This window comes from Colobus angolensis, unplaced genomic scaffold (genome assembly GCF_000951035.1).
Source record: "Colobus angolensis palliatus isolate OR3802 unplaced genomic scaffold, Cang.pa_1.0 Scaffold313, whole genome shotgun sequence".
Lineage (NCBI taxonomy): Eukaryota > Metazoa > Chordata > Mammalia > Primates > Cercopithecidae > Colobus > Colobus angolensis.
In genome coordinates this window covers 3,975,327-3,994,406 of record NW_012116411.1, presented here as the reverse complement: position 1 = coordinate 3,994,406, position 19,080 = coordinate 3,975,327, and the positions used below count along the sequence as shown (strand labels likewise).

The 19,080-nt window shown below is 39.0% G+C and overlaps 1 protein-coding gene across 1 annotated transcript in view; it reads left to right on the top strand.

Annotated features, from left to right (window-relative positions):
* TMEFF1 (transmembrane protein with EGF-like and two follistatin-like domains 1) overlaps positions 1-19,080 on the top strand; it is a gene marked incomplete at its 5' end in the record, with an annotated part of 100,327 nt that overhangs the window by 78,877 nt on the left and 2,370 nt on the right. Inside the window, 2 exons of the mRNA XM_011951030.1 lie at positions 4,300-4,423; positions 16,325-16,483. Coding sequence (XP_011806420.1) covers positions 4,300-4,423; positions 16,325-16,483 — 283 coding nt within the window. The remainder of the gene's footprint in view (positions 1-4,299; positions 4,424-16,324; positions 16,484-19,080) is intronic.

The window sequence follows — 19,080 nt, the reverse complement described above, 5'->3', positions numbered from 1 at the left end:
TATATAAAATCTTCCTAGTTCCCCTGCCCCATTATCTTGTATGCTGGTATCCAGTTAATTATTTTAATATCTTTATTGAGATGCCATTTACATGCCATTAAGTTCACCTGTTTATAAAGTGTGCAATTCAGTGGTTTTTAGTATATTTACAGAGTTGTAAAAGTGTTATCATAATCTAATTTTACAACATTTCCTTCACCCCTAAAAGAACTTCCACACCCATTATTAGTCAGTCACTCCCCATTTACTTAACCACCAGCTCTAGGCAACTATCTCAACTAATTTTCATGTAAAACCCGGCTTTCCTTGTGCTGTCTTCAAAAGGCCCTTAGTGTCTTCCTTGTCCATATGATGAAGAAAACATGTCTTACCTAGAATTAAAATTTTTCCATAATCTAGTTTCAGCCTACTTTTCCAACTTTGACATATACCCTTCCCCAGTCTGAATGTATCATACTCTACCTAGGTTGCTACTCTTTGTTCTTGAGAATGCCATGTGCATTATAGCTTCCCTTTGGCTTCCACCGTTCCTCTGTCTAAATCTATTTATGCTTTGAGTCTTAACTTGAATCCTACCCTATCAATAAATCCTTTAGCCTCCAGTGAGTTCTCCTTTCAATTTGAACTTCCATAGCACCTAGTGTTATAAAGCCATCTTTTGCCATTTAATTGTAAACTGCCACATGGGACCCCTTCCCTTATGTTATTCAGCTTTTCATGTGTATATGCTGATTTTCTGAATTGACTTTAAGCTTCTTGAGGGCAAGGACCATGCATGCCTTTTTTTTTTTTTTTTTAATATCCTCTGTAGCTTAGCTGAGCATGTAGCTATGCCCAGAAATAGTATGTACGTTTAATGGGATGAATAAAGTTGGCATTGAGCAGAATATTAAACGCTGTGAATTTGGATGTTGGCAGAAGTTTCAAAGCCTTATTAGACATGTTCATGTTTTATACAGCTTCACTTTGCCTACAGCTTGATACCACATTCTTTCATTAATTCATTCAGTATATGTTTATTGGTGCCATACTTTTCCTATTAATTTCTCAAAACCTTGTTTTTAATTTAGTTAACTTTCTCTGACTGCTTTCACCTAGCTGAGTTCTCTGATAGCTCTCAGCTCTGCGTTATTCTTGAAATTCCTTGCTGTTCAAAGAACTTCCTTATGGTACATTAGTACATTACCACAGCCTCTACAGACCTGCATAGTCCTATTACTAGGACTTTATCCTTATAGGACTTTATTATCATAGGTTGGTGCATAACCTTATTCTCTATAGTCCCATTGTTACACCCTTTCATGACCATGTTCTGAGAAATGCTATGGGAGATGACCGCTTTCCTCAGTTCACTTATGGCCTGATGGGGAATGTAGACTGGCATTTTTAGTTTAAAACTGTAGCAAGAAAAGTATATTTGATTTCAGTTATTTGGTTTCTGATAAACTATTTCTCATCAAAGCTAAATTACTTTAGGAAAGTCTTCTGCTTGGATCACAAGTGTTAATAAATAAAAGATACGATAATTAAGTTTTGACCTCTGTTAGGAAACACAGGATAGAACTACTACAGACAGTCTAGTTCATGAAGGGATTCAAGATGGAAACCTTTATTGGATAATAATTTTGTCAATGGAAAACAACAAAGATACAATTTATAACTGTTTTTTTCTCCCTTTACCAGGAGAAAATTAGAATTTATTCATTTAACAAACATTTGTTGAGCACGAAATAATACTTGGTAATACTTATTTGTTAAGTACTTATTGTTTGTCAGGCATTGTTCTAAGTTCTGTACACACTTACATATTTAATACACTAAATATATTATCTCATTTAGGCCTCAAAACAACTCTACAAGAAGCAGACGTCATTGTCATCTTCATTTCTCAGATTAAGAAACTGAGGGCCAGAAATAGTTAAGTAACTGCCTTTAGGTCACACAGCTAGAGAGTGTTGTAACCAGGATTCAAACCTAGGCAGTCTGACTCTAGAGCTGTGTTCTTAGCCATTATATGTACTACCTTCTAAGTGTTAGGAGTTATACAGAAATGAATAACACAAGCACCCAGATTATTAAGGAGCTCACAGTCCTATAGTAGAGGCTGACTTAAAAAACCAAAATAGCAATAAAACAGGCAGTACTGTGAGTGTTATAATAGAGGAGTAAGTGCCCAGGATCATAGCAACCGAGTTTTGCCATGGCAGAATTATAGTCTGGGAGCTGGAGGAGACTTTATAAGCCCTTTGACTACAGGATATGTTTTCATTTTTATATTCCCAGCACCTAGCGGAGTGCCCAGCATATATAAGGTGATCAGTAGATGATAAATTAGTGATCTGTTTTGCACTTTCCATTATGATAGCTACTACGCTTATGTGGCTATTGAGCACTTGAAATGTGGCTAGTCAGAATTTAGATCTTTTGTGGGTGTAAAATATCAGAATTTGGAGACTTATTTTAAAAAGTAAGAATATTTCAATTTTTAATATTGGTAATATGTGAAAATTTTATTGGCTATACTGGATTACATTGTATGATTAAAATTAATTTACTTGTTTCTATTTACTTTTTAAAATCTGGGCTACTAGAAAATATAAAATTACATATGTGTCTTGTACTATACCTGTGTTGGGTAGTGCTGGTCTCATTCAGCTCCCTCAGAGAGAATAAGTGATTTGAACAAGGTCACCAAGCAGTAGAGACATTTTTTAAATTGAGAATTTATATGTTAGATTCCCTGACTTTTAGATCTGTTCTCTTTCTAGGCATAAATTAAATTATGTCATTTTGGTCTGGTTTCTCTCTGCTTTAGTTCCACTATCACTGACTTTAATAATCATTAAGGTTTTTTTCTGTCTATATGTAAATTTTTATCCTCAGAAAATCTGTATTTTTGGTTCTCAGGGTTTTTTTACAGTTGACACCTCTATTCTCACTTCTCCCTTGATCTTCCTTTTAATCTTTCCCATACACATACATACAACTCACTATTTCATTCCTTAATTTGTTTCCATTAACATTAAAAAAATTTTATTAGCACCTTTTATTTCTATTTTGGGGAGATAGGCCCTGTGATGTTACATGATGTGCTGTATCAATAGCTGGTTGTTTTGGTGGTATTTTACTTGCATTTGTTATCTCCTTTAATTCTCTCAAAACTGCATGAAGTATAGGTCCTATTATTCTGAGTTTACAGTTATGAGGTCGCAGGTTTAAGAGGGTAGTATGCTGAAGGTACGGCTGTAGTGCACAGAATCTGTTAGCTAGAACTGTGTAAGATAGAAATGGCAGGAAGCCTGGGGATTTTTCCTGCACATGGACAGGCATGTAAATATTGGGGAATTCTAGATCTTTTGAGCTTAGGATTAATGTATTGGTGCATATACCAAAAAAAGTATAAAAATTCATTCCCAAATTTATTTGTGTAGGTGTGTGTGCATATGTGAGTAAGTGATGTATATATGGAGAATGACTGAATGAGTGAATGAATCTGATTGGTTTTAAAGACCAAATTGCTATGTTTTCATCTTTCCTGACCCGTTCCATCTCTCCTTCCTGACTCTCTTCCTTTTCTTCACTTCAGTTCAAATCATTATACTTAAGTATGAGCAGATGTTCTTCAACATGTTGATAGTGTTTTATTTTTGGAGAGCGAGATCTCAGGTTATTTTGAATTTCTTTTTTAACCTCTATATTATTTGAATTTTTAAAATAATGACCATATACTAAGTAAAACTATATGAGAAGAGCAGCAAAGCTGTTTTCACTTGGGAAAAAAATGAATGTGCTTGATAATTTTCATTCCAAAAATAAACCTTTCACCCTAAAATTCCAGAATCCCATAACTTGCTCTCTCTCATTCAGTGTTCTTTGGCTTCAATTTCATAGCCCTCAAATAGATGATTAAGTTCATTCCCCAAAAGCCATTTCTGTGTACACCATCTCTCTGTCACAAAGGTGAACTTTCTTCTAGAGCTAGCATTTTTTTCTTTGGCAAAGGTGTTTAGTTTTCTTTGCCATATTGTTTTTAAACAACAGTAACTCTTAGCGGTCACATTCTGCAAGTATTTTTAAATGCTTTGAATCTAAACAGTTTACCTGCTGTGTTTATGGCATAATAGGAATTAGAAGAGACCCTGGATCTTATCTAACCCCTTATCTGATAAATTTTCTTTTCAAATTGCCAGTAGGTGGTTGACAGCAGGTGCATTCGTTTGCTGTTTCAGAACATTTGAAAAGTCCTTATTTTTCAGCTTGCGTTTCATTGTTGAATGATCTGGTTTATGTTCTTTTAAGATGCTAGTGATCAAAGAGAAGATGTTTATATTGGAAACCACATGCCTTGCCCTGAAAACCTCAATGGTTACTGCATCCATGGAAAATGTGAATTCATCTATTCCACTCAGAAGGCTTCTTGTAGGTAAGTCAGTGCTTCCAGATGAGTGGTGAGCATTTTTTTTCATCAATGGTTGTTGCTCTATAGAAGGGAATGAAATGTAGGCTAAATATTACCAAAAAGTAGTGTTTATTTGCAGTAGACAAGTAAAAAAATAAATCAGCAGCATCATTTGGAAAACTGGCAAGTAATATGCAGAAAACAAAAAACAATTTTTTAAAGGGCTTTGAGATTATGGGCAAATTTAAAATATAATACTATGCATTTTTAATATAAAAAACAAATGTGCCATATTCCAACACTATTTTGGTTTTTAGGCAATCTGTCACAAGGTGGTTGAGGGACTAAAGACTGTATTAAGAACAGAGAACATGTAACTCAAATAAAATAGGTGCTAAAATAGATTTCTAAAAATACGGGGATGGGGACGAAGAACCAGGTGTGAATTGAGAGATGAAAATGGAAAGGGCGTAAATCCTCAACTCCCTGATTCCAGAGAGGTTATGTAATTTGTTCAAGGTCAACAGCAAGTTAGAAATAGAGCTGGGAACAAACTAAGTCTCAGACTTTCCAATACCCTACCTAATGATCTTAGTGTTTTTTGCTGCTCTTGCCTGTCTGTGGATACACCTTTTTGCTGCTGCTGCTAGGAGCTCATCATCTACTTGATGTTGGTCTAGTTAGCCAGGTGATGTTTCTATAGACAAGGGGACATTGCTGTCATTTTGCTTACCCTTGCCTCCTGGAGTTTGACCAGATCCTTTTTTTCCTTTCTTGGTCAAAACATCGAAACATGGAGAAATAGTATACTTTTCCTTTGTTTGGTCCACGTAGAAGCCAGTAAATCTTTCCAAAAAGTAAGAGGAAGCAATTGGAAATCCAGTATCTTGGGTCCTTCTACTTCTTTAGCTCCCTGCTCCTGATTTTTTTCCCTGGCCTTTTTCCTGCTTAAAAAACAAGAAACAAAACAAAACACTATAAACCGTTAATGGTTGAATAGTTCTTTGTTAAGACATTTGCTTTTTCCTGATTGAAAGTTCTCCTTGTCTTTGAAGAACCCTAGCCTCCTCTTCTTTTTTTGTGAACATTTAAAAAATCCAGCTGTATGAATGATAACAGGCCAGGATTTTTTTTTTTTTGGATACAGAGTCTTGCTCTGTCGCCCAGACCTGGAGTGCAGTGGTGCAATCTTGGCTCACTGCAACCTCAGCCTCCATGTTCAAGTGATTCTCCTGCCTCAGCCTCCTGAGTAGCTGGGACTACAGGCACGTGCCACCATGCTTGGCTAATTTTTTGTTTTTTGTTTTTTTGAGATGGAGTCTTGCTCTGTCACCAGGCTGGAGTGCAGTGGTGCGATCTTGGCTTACTGCAACCTCTGCCTCCTGGGTTCAAGTGATTCTCCTGCCTTAGTCTCCTGAGTAGCTGGGACTACAGGCATGTGCCACCATGCCCAGCTAATTTTTGTATTTTTAGTAGAGACAGGGTTTCACTATGTTGGTCAGGATGGTCTCGATCTCTTGACCTCATGATCTGCCCGCCTTGGCCTCCCAAAGTGCTGGGATTACAGGCGTGAGCCACCGTGCCCAGCCTAATTTTTTGCATTTTTTAGTAGAGACGGGTTTTGCTGTGTTGCCCAGGCTGGTCTTGAACTCCTGAGCTCATTCAGTCTGCCTGCCTCAGATTCCCAAAGTGCTGGGATTACAGGCGTAAGCCACTGCTCCTGGCCCAAGCCAGTTTAAAAACGAAATCTTACAGTGGGCTCTTCTTGTTAGTCCTCCAGTGGCATGGATAGCTTGATAGAGGTTTGGGTCTTGTCCTCTTAGGATGGACATCTTTCAAGATACTTAAATGAAGGATGAGAGAGAGGATCATGTTCTGGTAATGATGTGATACCAGGTCATTTTCTAGTATTTTACTAACTGAAAGTAAGAGGATTGAATGGTGTACAGGTTAAAGGCTTTGGAATTGAGTACACTGACTTGGCCAATTATTGTCTGTGTGTTTTTTGGAAGTTACATAAAATACCTAAGCCTCATTTTCATCTTTCTTAAAGTAGAATAGTAATAGTACCTATCTCATGTTGTTAAAATTAAGCGAGATAATATATGTAAAGTGCTTAGCCTAATACCTGGTATGTAGTATGTACTTAGTGAATAGCAGTTGATATTATTAGACTGTAAGCCCATTAGGGGCTCTTTGTTTTGTTAACCAGTATTTTCCCTGTGCCTAGTGTAGGACCTAGCCCAGTAGGAACTCAGTCAATATTTTTGAATGACGTGTGATGATGATAAATTTTTTTTTTTTTTTTTTTTTTGAGACGGAGTCTTGCTCTGTCGCCCGGGCTGGAGTGCAGTGGCCGGATGTCAGCTCACTGCAAGCTCTGCCTCCCGGGTTCACGCCATTCTCCTGCCTCAGCCTCTGGAGTAGCTGGGACTACAGGCGCCCACCACCTCGCCCAGCTAGTTTTTTCGTTTGTATTTTTAGTAGAGACGGGGTTTCACCGTGTTAGCCAGGATGGTCTTGATCTCCTGACCTCGTGATCCACCCGTCTCGGCCTCCCAAAGTGCTGGGATTACAGGCTTGAGCCACCGCGCCCGGCCAATGATGATAAATTTTTAAGAGGAGTATCGGCTGGGCGTGGTGGCTCACGCCTGTAGTCCCAGCACTTTGGGAGGCCGAGGCGGGCGGATCACAAGGTCAGGAGATCGAGACCACAGTGAAACCCCGTCTCTACTAAAAATACAGAAAATTAGCCGGGTGCGGTGGCGGGCGCCTGTAGTCCCAGCTACTCAGGAGGCTGAGGCAGGAGAATGGCGTGAAGCTTGCAGTGAGCTGAGGTCGCGCCACTGCACTCCAGCCTGGGGGACAGAGCGAGACACCGTCTCAAAAAAAAAAAAAAAGAAGTATCTTAAATGCCAAAGAATCCCTTTTCTGCACAATTATAACTCCTTTAAAGCAGCTGATCTTTTTCTTTTGTCTGAGTCTGTGCAGTGTCTATAGGAATCAGGCCATGATATTTGTACTTCTGCTAGTAGGGGTAGGTGTGTTTGTATAGCAGTAAACAGGTAAGGATAAACAGCTTTTAGCTATAGTCCTATTATTAGGTTAAAATCTTCTGGCATTATGGTACCATTGATTTTTTGTTTTGTTTTGTTTTTGTTTTGAGATGGAGTCTTGCTCTGTCGCCCAGGCAGGAGTGCAGTGGTGCAATCTCGGCTCACTGCAACCTCTACCTCCCTCCCAGGTTCAAACGATTCTCCTGCCTCAGCCTCCCAAGTAGCTGGGATTATAGGCGTGTGCCACCATGCCTGGCTAATTTTGCTATTTTTAGTAGACACAGGGTTTTGCCATGTTGGCCAGGCTAGTCTCGAACTCCTGACCTTGGGTGATCCACCTGCCTTAGCCTCCCAAAGTGCTGGGCTTACAGGCGTGAGCCACCGCGCCTGGCCTGATTTGTTTTTTTGATTGATTGATTGATTGACTTATTAATGCCAAATTCTCCCTGATATTGGGGTGTCAAATTCAACTATGACAGAGATCCAGGGATCTTGCCTTTAAAAACCATACAACCTGGTGGAAGAGACTGATAAGTAATTACAATATGAAAAATGCTGTCATACACAGGTATACATGAGGCGATTTGGGACTTCAGAAAAGGCATGTCAGCCTGAAGATGGGTGGGGGACATTGTTGGAGGAAGAGTCAGATCTTACAGGAACATTTGGCCTATCCCAGGAGCTTGGCTTTTATTTTAAAGGCGGTGAGACCCTATTAGAGGATTTTAAGTAGCAGTGATGCGATCAAATCTGAAAGTCACTCTGGTGACATTGTGGAAAGTAGATTAGAAAATTTAGGAGACTTAGTAAGAAGTAAGGGCCTGAATTAAGTATGAAGGAGTTGTTGTGAGGCTGATAAAATAAATGGATTGCAGAGAAATCATTAGGTGGTTGAACTCATAGATGTTGGTGATCGACCTGTTAGGTTGGATATGAGCACGAGAACCTGGGGTTGGTGGAGGTTAGTGGGATGAAGAGTCAGGAGAGTCTCCTGGGTTTCTGGCTAACACAAGATTGAGTGGGAAATGCATTGGGAAGAGGGAGAAGGTTTGAGGGGAAATGATATATTCAGTTTGATGTGCTTGGTCTAAGATGACTGTGGGATATCCGCTTACAGATGTCTGGTGGGCTGCTGGATGTATTTTAGTTTTGGAACTGATGAGAGAGATGTGATTGAAGACATATATTTGAGAATCATTCCCTCTCTAGCATATCCATTTTACTTTCTACCTAGCAATTCTTCTATCCCACTAGCCCTCCCGTTTATTGATCCTATCACCTTTTCAGTGTCCCTCACTCTCTGGATATTCTCTTCCCCTCCCTCGTTAGTGTAAATTCCATGGCCAGTCATTGTAGTTCCCTTTGCATTTGAATCCCTCTTTCCTCTGTTGCTTCATCATACTCACTTGCCAAAACTGTAGTCCTGGTTCCTCCCAGCTCTCTACCTACTGCATACCTATACATGCAGCTGATCATGGCTGTCAGTGAAAAGCACACCACCAGGTTAGTCTCACTGACATATCTATAGGTCTCAAGGTGGGCCCTTTATGCTGCGCCGGCAGTCATTCTGTACCTGCAGTTTATGCATTCTCCTCCTCTCCTATAGGATTTCTTTGTACCTTCTCCTCTCTCCTCAGATTAGCCATACCTCCTCTCTCATCCTCACTCTTGGCTGTTGATCTTCTTTCCAAGTTTACTGAGAAAATGGAAGCAGTATGAGAAGTTGCACACACTTTCACTATCACATACCAGCAATCCTCTCCCTTTTTCTCTGTGTCATAGAACTTGATATCAGTATATCTCATATATATTGATAAACTTTTATTTTTTCCATCTTGGAAAAAACTGCTCATTCTCATTCCCACCAGTTACTGTCCTGTTCGTTTCCTTTCCTTCATAGAACTCGAAAGAGTTACCTAAAGTCTGTCTCCAGTTCCTCACTTCCCATTTCTCTTGAACTCACCCCAACAAGCTTTTGTCCCTAACACTCCACTGGGACTGTTCTCATTTCTAAATTCAGTGGTCAGTACTTAGTCTCAAATTACTTTTGAATGATCAGTAGCATTTGACACAGTTGATCACCCCCTCATGTGTGATATGCATTCTTCACTTGGTGTCAAGAATTATACTGTCTCTTGTTTTTTTCCTGATTTGCTGGACATTCCAGTTTTCTTGGCTGCTTCCCCCTTTGCTCCCTGACCTCTCAATGTAGTAGTGTACTCGGGTTTAGTCCTAGTCCTCTTTCTTTAGAGATTCTGTCCAGTCTCAGGGCTTTCCATGACATATGCTAATAACTCCTAATTTACATAAATCCCAGACTTCTCTGCTGAATTTGAAACTCGTAGATCCATCTGCCTCCTTTACATTTCCACATGGATGTCTGACACCTCAATCTTAACGGGACTAAAGCCGATCTCCTGATCTGTTCTCCCTCCCTTAACCTGCTTTACTTGCCACCTTCTTCATCTCAGTTGATTCCAACTCCATCTTTTCAGTTGCTCAGACGAAATACCCTCTGATGTATCTCTGTCTTCTCTTTCTTATCCAATCAGCTGGGAATTCTGTTTCAGAATATCTCCAAAATTTGATTACTTCTCACCATTGCCAGTGCTATTCCTAGTGCAGGCCAGTATTTCCCTGGGATTTTTGCAATAGTCTCTGTGATTGTATTCTATAGTCCATAATCAAAACAGCACACAGAGTGAGTGTCCCCGCCTTTTTTCTTTTTTCCTTTTTTGAGACAGGGTCTCACTCTGTTGCCCAGGCTGGAGTGCAGTGATGTGATCTCAGGTCACTGTAGCCTCTGCCTCCCGGGTTCAAGCGATTCTCATGCCTCAGCCTCCTGAGTTAGCTGGGATTACAGGCGTGCGCCACCACACCCGGCTATTTTTTGTATTTTTAGTAGAGACAGAGTTTCACCACATTGGCCAGGCTGATTTTTGCATTTTTTAATATAGACCGTTTCGTCATTTTGCCCGGGCTGGTCTTGAACTCCTAACCTCAGGTGATCCACCTGCCTTGGCCTCCCAAAGTGCAGAGTGAGCATTTTAAAATAAAAGCCAGTTCATATCATTCCTCTGCTAAAACCCTTCCAGCGTTTCCTTCATCTCACTCAGTGCAGGAGGCCCTACTTAATTTTGTTTCTTCACCTCTCTGTCTGGCTCTCCTCCCCCTCACCCCCTTCTCTCCAGCCACACTTGCTGCTCTTGGGCATGCCATGCATGCGTGGGTACTCCCACCTTAGGGCACTTGCACTAGCTCTTCCTTTGCTTGGTATGCTGTCTTCCAGTTGTTTGCATGGCAGACTCCTTACCTCCTTCAAGTCTTTACTCATATGTCACTTTCTTTTCTTTCTTTCTTTCTTTTTTTTTTTTTTTCTTTGAGATGGAGTCTCGCTCTGTCGCCCAGGCTGTAGTGCAGTGGCAGGAATTTGGCTCACTGCAAGCTCTGCCTCCCGGGTTCATGCCATTCTCCTGCCTCAGCCTCCCGAGTAGCTGGGACTACAGGTGCCCGCCAGCACTCCCGGCTAATTTTTTGTATTTTTAGTAGAGACAGGGTTTCACCGTGTTGGTCAGGATGGTCTCGATCTCCTGACCTCGTGATCCACCCGCCTTGGCCTCCCAGAGTGCTGGGATTACAGGCGTGAGCCACCATGCCCGGCGTATGTCAATTTCTTAACCTACCCGGACTGCCTTATTTAAAATTGCAGCCTTTCCTTCCTGCAATTTTCCTGGCTCATACCTGGTGTTTGCAGTTTCCCTTAACACCCCACACCCCACATTCCCTATAGTATCTATCACCTTCTAACATAACCATTTAATTCACTTCCTTTGTTTATTGACACTCTTCTTCTGGTAGCTGGTAAGCAGGCCAGGGATCTTTATCGATTCTGTTCACTGATGCATCCCAAATGCTCACCACAGTAGGTGGCACATAGCAGGTGCTCAATAATTGTGGTAAATGCATGTATCACACATGAGACAGTGGGAGTGAATAGGATTGCCTGTGGAAGGTGTTTGCAATGAAAGTAGAAAGTGGAGGACTGAATCCCTGGATCTGCCTTTAATCAGTAACAGAAGAAGAAGTAATAACCTAGAAGTTAGTGCTCTAGGTATTAGGAGAGTGTATTAGTCTGTTTTTACACTGCTGATAAAGACATACCCAAGACTGGGCAATTTACAAAAGAAGGGATTTAATTGGACTTAGAGTTCCACGTGGCTGTGGAGGCCTCACAGTGATGGGGAAAGACAAGGAGGAGCAAGTCACATCTTACGTGGATGGCAGCAGGCAAAGAGAGAGCCTGTGCAGGGAAACTCCTGTTTTTAAAACTGTCAGATCTCATGAGACTCATTTACTATCACAAGAACAGTGCAGGAAAGACCTGCCCCCATAATTCAATCACCTCCCACTGGGTTCCTCCCACGATAATGGGAGTTGTGGGAGTTATTATTCAAGATGGGATTTGAGTTGGTCACAGCCAAACCATATCAGATAGTATAACCAAAAGTCAGTTGGAGAAAATAATACCCAGGGAGAACTGCAGCGATGATATATGGCATATTCATTCTTTTTGATACTCAGATTATAATCTTTGGCTTAAGCCAAACCATTAGAGAGCTGCATATCTAGGACATTGTTACAGTTCCCTATGGAACTGCTTTTATTTTACTGAGCTTTGATTATTGTCCATTAGCTTATCATGAAGGACATTATTTTAAAAATCTCATGAGACTTCATTATATCATAGAATTTACTGCAGCTGTGTTGTTGAGGATACTGTTCTTTATGTTCGAAGGTGCCCTCTTTAAATGAGGAACAATGAGATTAAGTTCCCTTGAGTTTCATAACAGTAACAACTGTGCTTCTTTTGAACAACTTGTTTGATTACTGTACTTCTTTTGAACAACTTACTTGTTTTTATTTTATGGAGATTGTATTTTGTGTCAACTGTCCTACTACTTTTCCCTCCCTCCCTTCCTCCCTCCCTGCCTGCCTTCCTTCCTTCTCCATTGGTGTTTAGTATATGCACAGAGTTGTGCAACCATCACCACAATCAATTTTGGTACATTTTCTTCTCCTCAAGAGGATACCTCGTACCCTTTAGGTTTTACTCCCAAATCTTCTCATGCTCCCTAGCCCTAGGCATCCACTAATTTATTTTCTATCTCTATAGCCTTACCTATTCTGGATAGTGCATGTAAATGGAACCATATAGTATGGGGTCTCATGTGTCTAGCTTTTTTCACTTAGTGTAACATTTTCCAGGTTCATCCATGTCATAACGTATATCAGTACTTCATTCCTTTTTGTGGCCGAATACTGTTCCATTGTATGGATAACACCACATGTTTTTAATCTGCTCATCATCAATCAATGAAAATTTAGGTTCTTTCCACTTTATGGTTATTATGAAAAATGCTGCTCTGAATGATCATTTGCAAGTTTGTGTGTGAACATGTTTTAATTTCACTTGGGTAAAGTTTAGTGGTAGAATTTCTGGGCCAAATGGTAACCCAGTGTTTTTAACATTTTGAGGAACTGCCAGACCGTTTTCTAAAGTGGCTGCACCGTTTTACATGCCCTACAGTACCTTCGTCAACACTTGTAATTATCTTGACTTTCTGATTTAGGCCATCTTAGTAACTATAAAAACTGGTATATATGGTGGCTTTGATTTTTATTTCCATGATGGCTAATGATGTTGAGCATCTTTTCATGTGCTTATTGGCTATTTGTATATCTTCTCTGGAGAAATGTCAGTATACCTCCTTTACTCTTTTATTTTATTTTTTGGCTATGATAGAGTTGTATTAGTTCTTTTTATGTTCTAGATATAAGTCCCTTATCAGATATATGGAACTTACTTTTTTTTCCATTTTGTGAGTTGTCTTTTTACTTTCTTGATAATGTCCTTAAGTACAAAAGATTTTAATTTTGATTTAGTGCTATTTATCTTTTGTTGTTGTTGTTGTTGTTGCTTTTGCTTTTTGGTGTCATATCTAAGAAATTGTTGCCTAACCTAAAGTGATAAAGATTTACTCCTATGTTTTATTCTCTTTTTAAAATTAAATGTATTTAAAAATTGACAAAATTACGTATATATATAATGTACATCATGTTTGGAAATATATATACATTGTAAAATGTCTAATCAAGCTGATTAACATATGCATTACCTCACATCGTTACCACTTTTGTGGTGAGAGCACTTAAAATCCTCAGCATTTTCCAAGAATACACTACATTGTTAACTATAGTCACCATGTTGTACACTACATCTCTTGGACTTATTCCTCCCATCTAACTGAAATTTAGTATCCCCTGACCAACATGTCCTCAACCACCTCCTACCACCCCAGTTCCTGGTAACCACTATTCTACTCTACTTCTATGAGATCAACTATTTTAGGTTCCACATATGAGTTAGATCACTCAGTATTTGTCTTCTGTGCTTGGCTTATTTCACTTAATATAATGCTCTGCAGGTCCATCCATGCAAATGATAGGATTTCCTTCTTTTTTATGGCTGAATAGTATTCCATTTTGTATATATACCTCATTATTTCATCCATTTATTTGTTAATGGACACGTAGATTGAATCCATATCTTAGCTATTGTGATAGTGCTGCAATAAACATAGGAGTGCAGATATTTCTTCAACATACTGATTTTATTTCCTTTAGTTATATACCCAGTAATGAGATTGCTGGATCATATGGTAGTTATATTTTTAATTTTTTGAGGAACTTCCATACGATTTTCCATGATAACTGTATCTTATGTTTTTTCTTCAGAGGTTTGTAGTTTTAGCTCTTACATTTAGATCTGTGATCCATTTTGAGGCAATTTTTGTGTGTGACACGAGGAAGAGGTCTAGCTTCATCCTTTCGTGTGTGGCTATCCAATTAGCATCATTTGTTGAAGAGACGATTCTTTCCCCATTGAGTTATCTTAGCACCCTTGTCAAAATCAATTGACCATAGATGTATGGGTTTATTTCTAGGCTCTCAATTCTCTTCCATGATCTATATACCTGCTCACTGCTTGTGTTTGTGTTTGTCTGTTTGTTTGTTTGTTTTCTGGGAAGCATAGAGCCTAATGTGAAATGTACTGGGAAGTGTCTAGGAACCTCAGGGACTGAACTGGTAGACTTGTACCACCACTGGATTTCCCTGTTTCCCTCCTCCCACATTTCTTTTTTGTTGTTTTAATGTGTGCTTTGTGATAAGCTGCCTCATATTCTTTTGTTAATGAGTTGTGGGACGTTAATAAATACTATTTTTGTACTTCAAATATTTTATTAATCAGTTCTAACTGAAGACTGGCTAATTTATACATTTCACTGCTGTCAGCTTAAAAATGTAAATTGTCTGTTAAGTGTCTTAAATATTTCTCTCTGTCAAATTATCATCAGCTGATGCAGTTCCCTTTTTATCTACTTTTAATTGGAATTCAGATAATTTCTAAGATTAGCACCTACAGCTTACCTCCTTGACTGCTTGACATTGTTTCTGTCATTAATAACTTATTTTCATCTTACCCCTGCATCTTACATGTTTGTATTTTATACACTAAAAAGTGTCTTGCATATAATTTGATGCTATGTTCAGAGAACTGTAAATGTTTATACCTATTTTTTCAATAGTCTAATTTTCAGGTACCTAGCCCTAAGGAATAACACTAACTATAGAAAGGTGCATATTCACCAAGATGTTTACCACATCTAATTTATAATTGTGAAAAATTGAAAATAACTGACATGTCTTAGAATTGGGAATAGATAAGCTAGCTATATTATAGTCACTGGATGGAGTATTTCTATTTTGAAATTATATGTATCTATTTTGAAAAAAATGCTAAGAAAGTAGATTTTAGGTGTTCTCACCACAAACATGATAACTATACGAGGTAATGCATATATTAATTAGCTTGATTTAGCCATCCCACAATGTCTGTACATTTCCAAATATCATGTTGTACATCAGCGGTCCCCAACCTTTTGTCACCAGGGACTAGTTTCATGGAAGACAGTTTTTCCATGGACTGGGGGTTGGGGGTGGGGGTGATGGTTTGGGGATAATTCAAGTGCATTACATTTATTGTGTACTTTGTTTCTATTATTATTACATGGTAATACATAATGAAATAATTATACAACTCACCATAATGTAGAATTGGTGGGAGCTCTGAGCTTGTTTTTCCTGCAATTAGCCCCATCTGGGGGTGATGGGAGACAGTGACAGATCATCAGGCATTAGATTCTCATAAGAAGCAGTCAACCTTGTGTGCGCAGTTCACAATAGGGTTTGTGCTCCTATGAGAATCTTAATGCCAGTGATGATCTGAGAGGAGGCAGAACTTGGGTAGTAATGTGAGTGAAGGGGAGTGGCTGTAAATACAGAGAAGCTTTGCTTACTTGCCCACCTCTTACCTCCTGTTGTGTGGCCTGGGGGCTGAGGACCCCTATTGTACATGATAAATATATGTAATTTTATTTGTCAATTTTTAAGCAAATTTAATTTAAAAAATGAAAAAAAGGAGTAAATCTTTGTGGCTTTAGATTAGGCAATACTTTTTTAGATTTGACACCAAAAGCAAAAGCAAGAATAACAAAATGGATGTATATTAACAATATTCAGAACTTTAAAATTAATGTGATATAACTTAGATGAAAGAAGCACTATGTAGGCATATCAAAAAGACAGTAGGGAAATATACAAATGACATTTTCCCCCCAGATTGTAGGAAAGTGCTTGATTTCCTATTCCTGTTTAAATTTTATTACTATTTTGTATTTTTTAATGTAAAAGCTTGGGAGTATCAAAATTTGTAATTTTCAGAGGAATATATATATTTTTCCTTTTTCAGATGTGAATCTGGCTACACTGGACAGCACTGTGAAAAGACAGACTTTAGTATTCTCTATGTAGTGCCAAGTAGGCAAAAGCTCACTCATGTTCTTATTGCAGCAATTATTGGAGCTGTACAGATCGCCATCATAGTAGCAATTGTAATGTGCATAACAAGGTAGGTAATGATGTAAGAAATATCAACTTTAAATTAGAGGCAGGCAACTGTCTATTTATAGATGCTTTGAGGCCACCAATCTATTAGGAAAAATCCTATGATCAGTTCCCAGAGGTTTTCAGTGGTCTCTCTCTATCTTTCTTCTTTAGAATACAGGCAAGGACTAATTCCCAGTCTTACAAGTATATCTGGGTGACAAGCAGAGAGGGAGTGAGAATAGTCAATGAGATAAAGGAATTTAGGGATCTGAGAATTGTATACAGCCTTTGAGCACTATATTCTGGGAAAATAATATTAGTAGCAATTTTTTTTCTTTCTTTTTTTTATTGTTTATTTTATGAGACAGGGCATCACTCTATCATCCGGGCTGGAGTGCAGTAGCAATTAGAGCTTGAATTCCTGGGCTCAAGTGATCCTCCAGAGTACCTGAGACTGTAGGTGTGAACCACCATGACTGGCTTAGAATTTCTAGAATGGCCTGCACATACATAGAAGAGCCATGCAGAAAATTTTTAAGCCCTGCACAACTGCAGGGTGTTTTATGCCCTAAGAATGTACTTTACTCACAGTTAATATAGTAAGAAAGGAAAAAATCAGAGGCTGAAGATAATTTTCTTGTGATATCACTGTGTTAACATTACTTCATTTTCTGGATTGCAGCAATAAGTAATAAGCTTTAAAATTCTCTGTTATAAATAAAACCATTTGTCATAAATTAAATGACTTATTTGGATTGCAGTGACATAAAATGAGTCTTTTCTAAACTGAGTGGAAATACATAAGTCAGACTGAACTGGACCTGAGAAAAGTCAGAGTAAATCCAGCAAGTTCGTGTTGTCTTTGTGCTTTCCCAGTCTAATGTCTTTTCTTCCTGCTTACCTCTTTCTTTAAGATTCAGTTCAGAAGTCTCATAAGCATCATATCTCCACTTCCCTGCATTATTCTGGGCAGAGGGTTGAAGCATATCAAATACAGATATTGGCAGGCCATAATGGATTTATGGCCCTTCTATCCAAGGTCTGGATAGAAGCCAGACCTTCAGTAGTCTCAGCCATCTGGAGCTGAAATGATAAATCTAGAAATGATAAAAAAAAAAGCTCCAAGTAACAGATATTTTTCATAACACCTAGGCACTAAAGTCAGTGCGCTTTATTTCACAGAACAGATGATCTGCCCTTAGGCAAGACTACTGAATATAAAATTGGACGATAGATCAAAGTAGGGACATAATCATGTAACAAATAATGATAACAGGAAGAGAAGATAGGGAAAAAATATTTAACAGCAGGACTGGCTATAGCCATTTAGTATAGACTCAGAGGTTAAGTAATTTGCCTGTAGTCATCCAACTAGTAAGTGGAATTGTCTGGATTTGGATTCAGTTTGATTCCCATTCATTCTTCTTTCCACTGAAAGGTTCCATGTTGAGTCATCTTGGGAAACATCTTTGCCCAGTATGACCATGTCATGGGAGCAGGGTTCAAACTTGATTTTGTAGCAGTTTAGGGTTTTTGAGCAGGGAAAGGACTTGGTATAACCATTTTTTCAGAGTATTAATGAGTCATCAGAAAAATTCATTGGAGTAGTGAACATGTGAGGTAGGGGGAAGACCATTTAAGACATTATTAGAGTTAAATAGGAGTGAGGTAACAAATGATTTGGAATGCAGAAGAAAAATTAAGGTAAAGTAAGGGAAGATGTTTGAGGCCTGGAGATAGTGCCTTTATTTGAGACAGGGTCTCACTCTGTCACTCAGGCTGGAATGCAGTGCATGGTCTTGGATCATTGCAACCTCAACCTTCTGGGCTTACCTCAATCTCCCGAGTGGCTGAGACTACAGGCATGCGCCACCATGCCTGGCTAATTTTTGTATTTTTTTTGTAGAGACTGGGTTTGGCCATGTTGCTAAGGTTGGTCTTCCACTCCTAGGCTCAAGTGATATGCCTGCCTCGGTCTCCCAAAGTGCTGGGATTGTGCCCAGCCAGATAGTGCCATTTTTAAGAGGATCAAAGGATGTTAGAGTCAATGGGAAGCAACTTTGAGTTCAACCCCTTCATTTAGAGAAGTCGGGAAACTGAAGCCCTGAGATAAGAAGTACCTCGGTCTAAGGTCCTATAGAGCTACGAAAGCCCCCTTACAACAGTCCTTTACCCAACTCTGTCCTTCAGTGATATAATGCTCAACTACTCAATTAAAATTACCTGGCAGGCCGTTTTGAAGTAGGTACCCTCTAGTTTATACTCCAGATCCCTCCTTGTTGCCCTCACAGCCACTTAGACATCACAGTGTATTTCTAACTGTGTCACAGTGTCTTTGCTGCCCACTGTCTCTAACGATTGAAGAGTCATCTCATTGAATTTATCACAGATTTCTCCTGGAGGCCTGTCTTTTTATTATGGTATTTCCTCCCCTAGAATGTCTTAATGTCTTGCTATCTTGGATTTAGAATATTTAGAATATATACGTACTTATGGATTTATTTCCATTGAATTTTTAAGTATCTCTCCCACACAGTCCATTATGGGACAGCTGTTGACATATACCATGGCGACTGTCACATGGGAGGAATCTTCTTTAAAAGGATGTTCCCACTGACT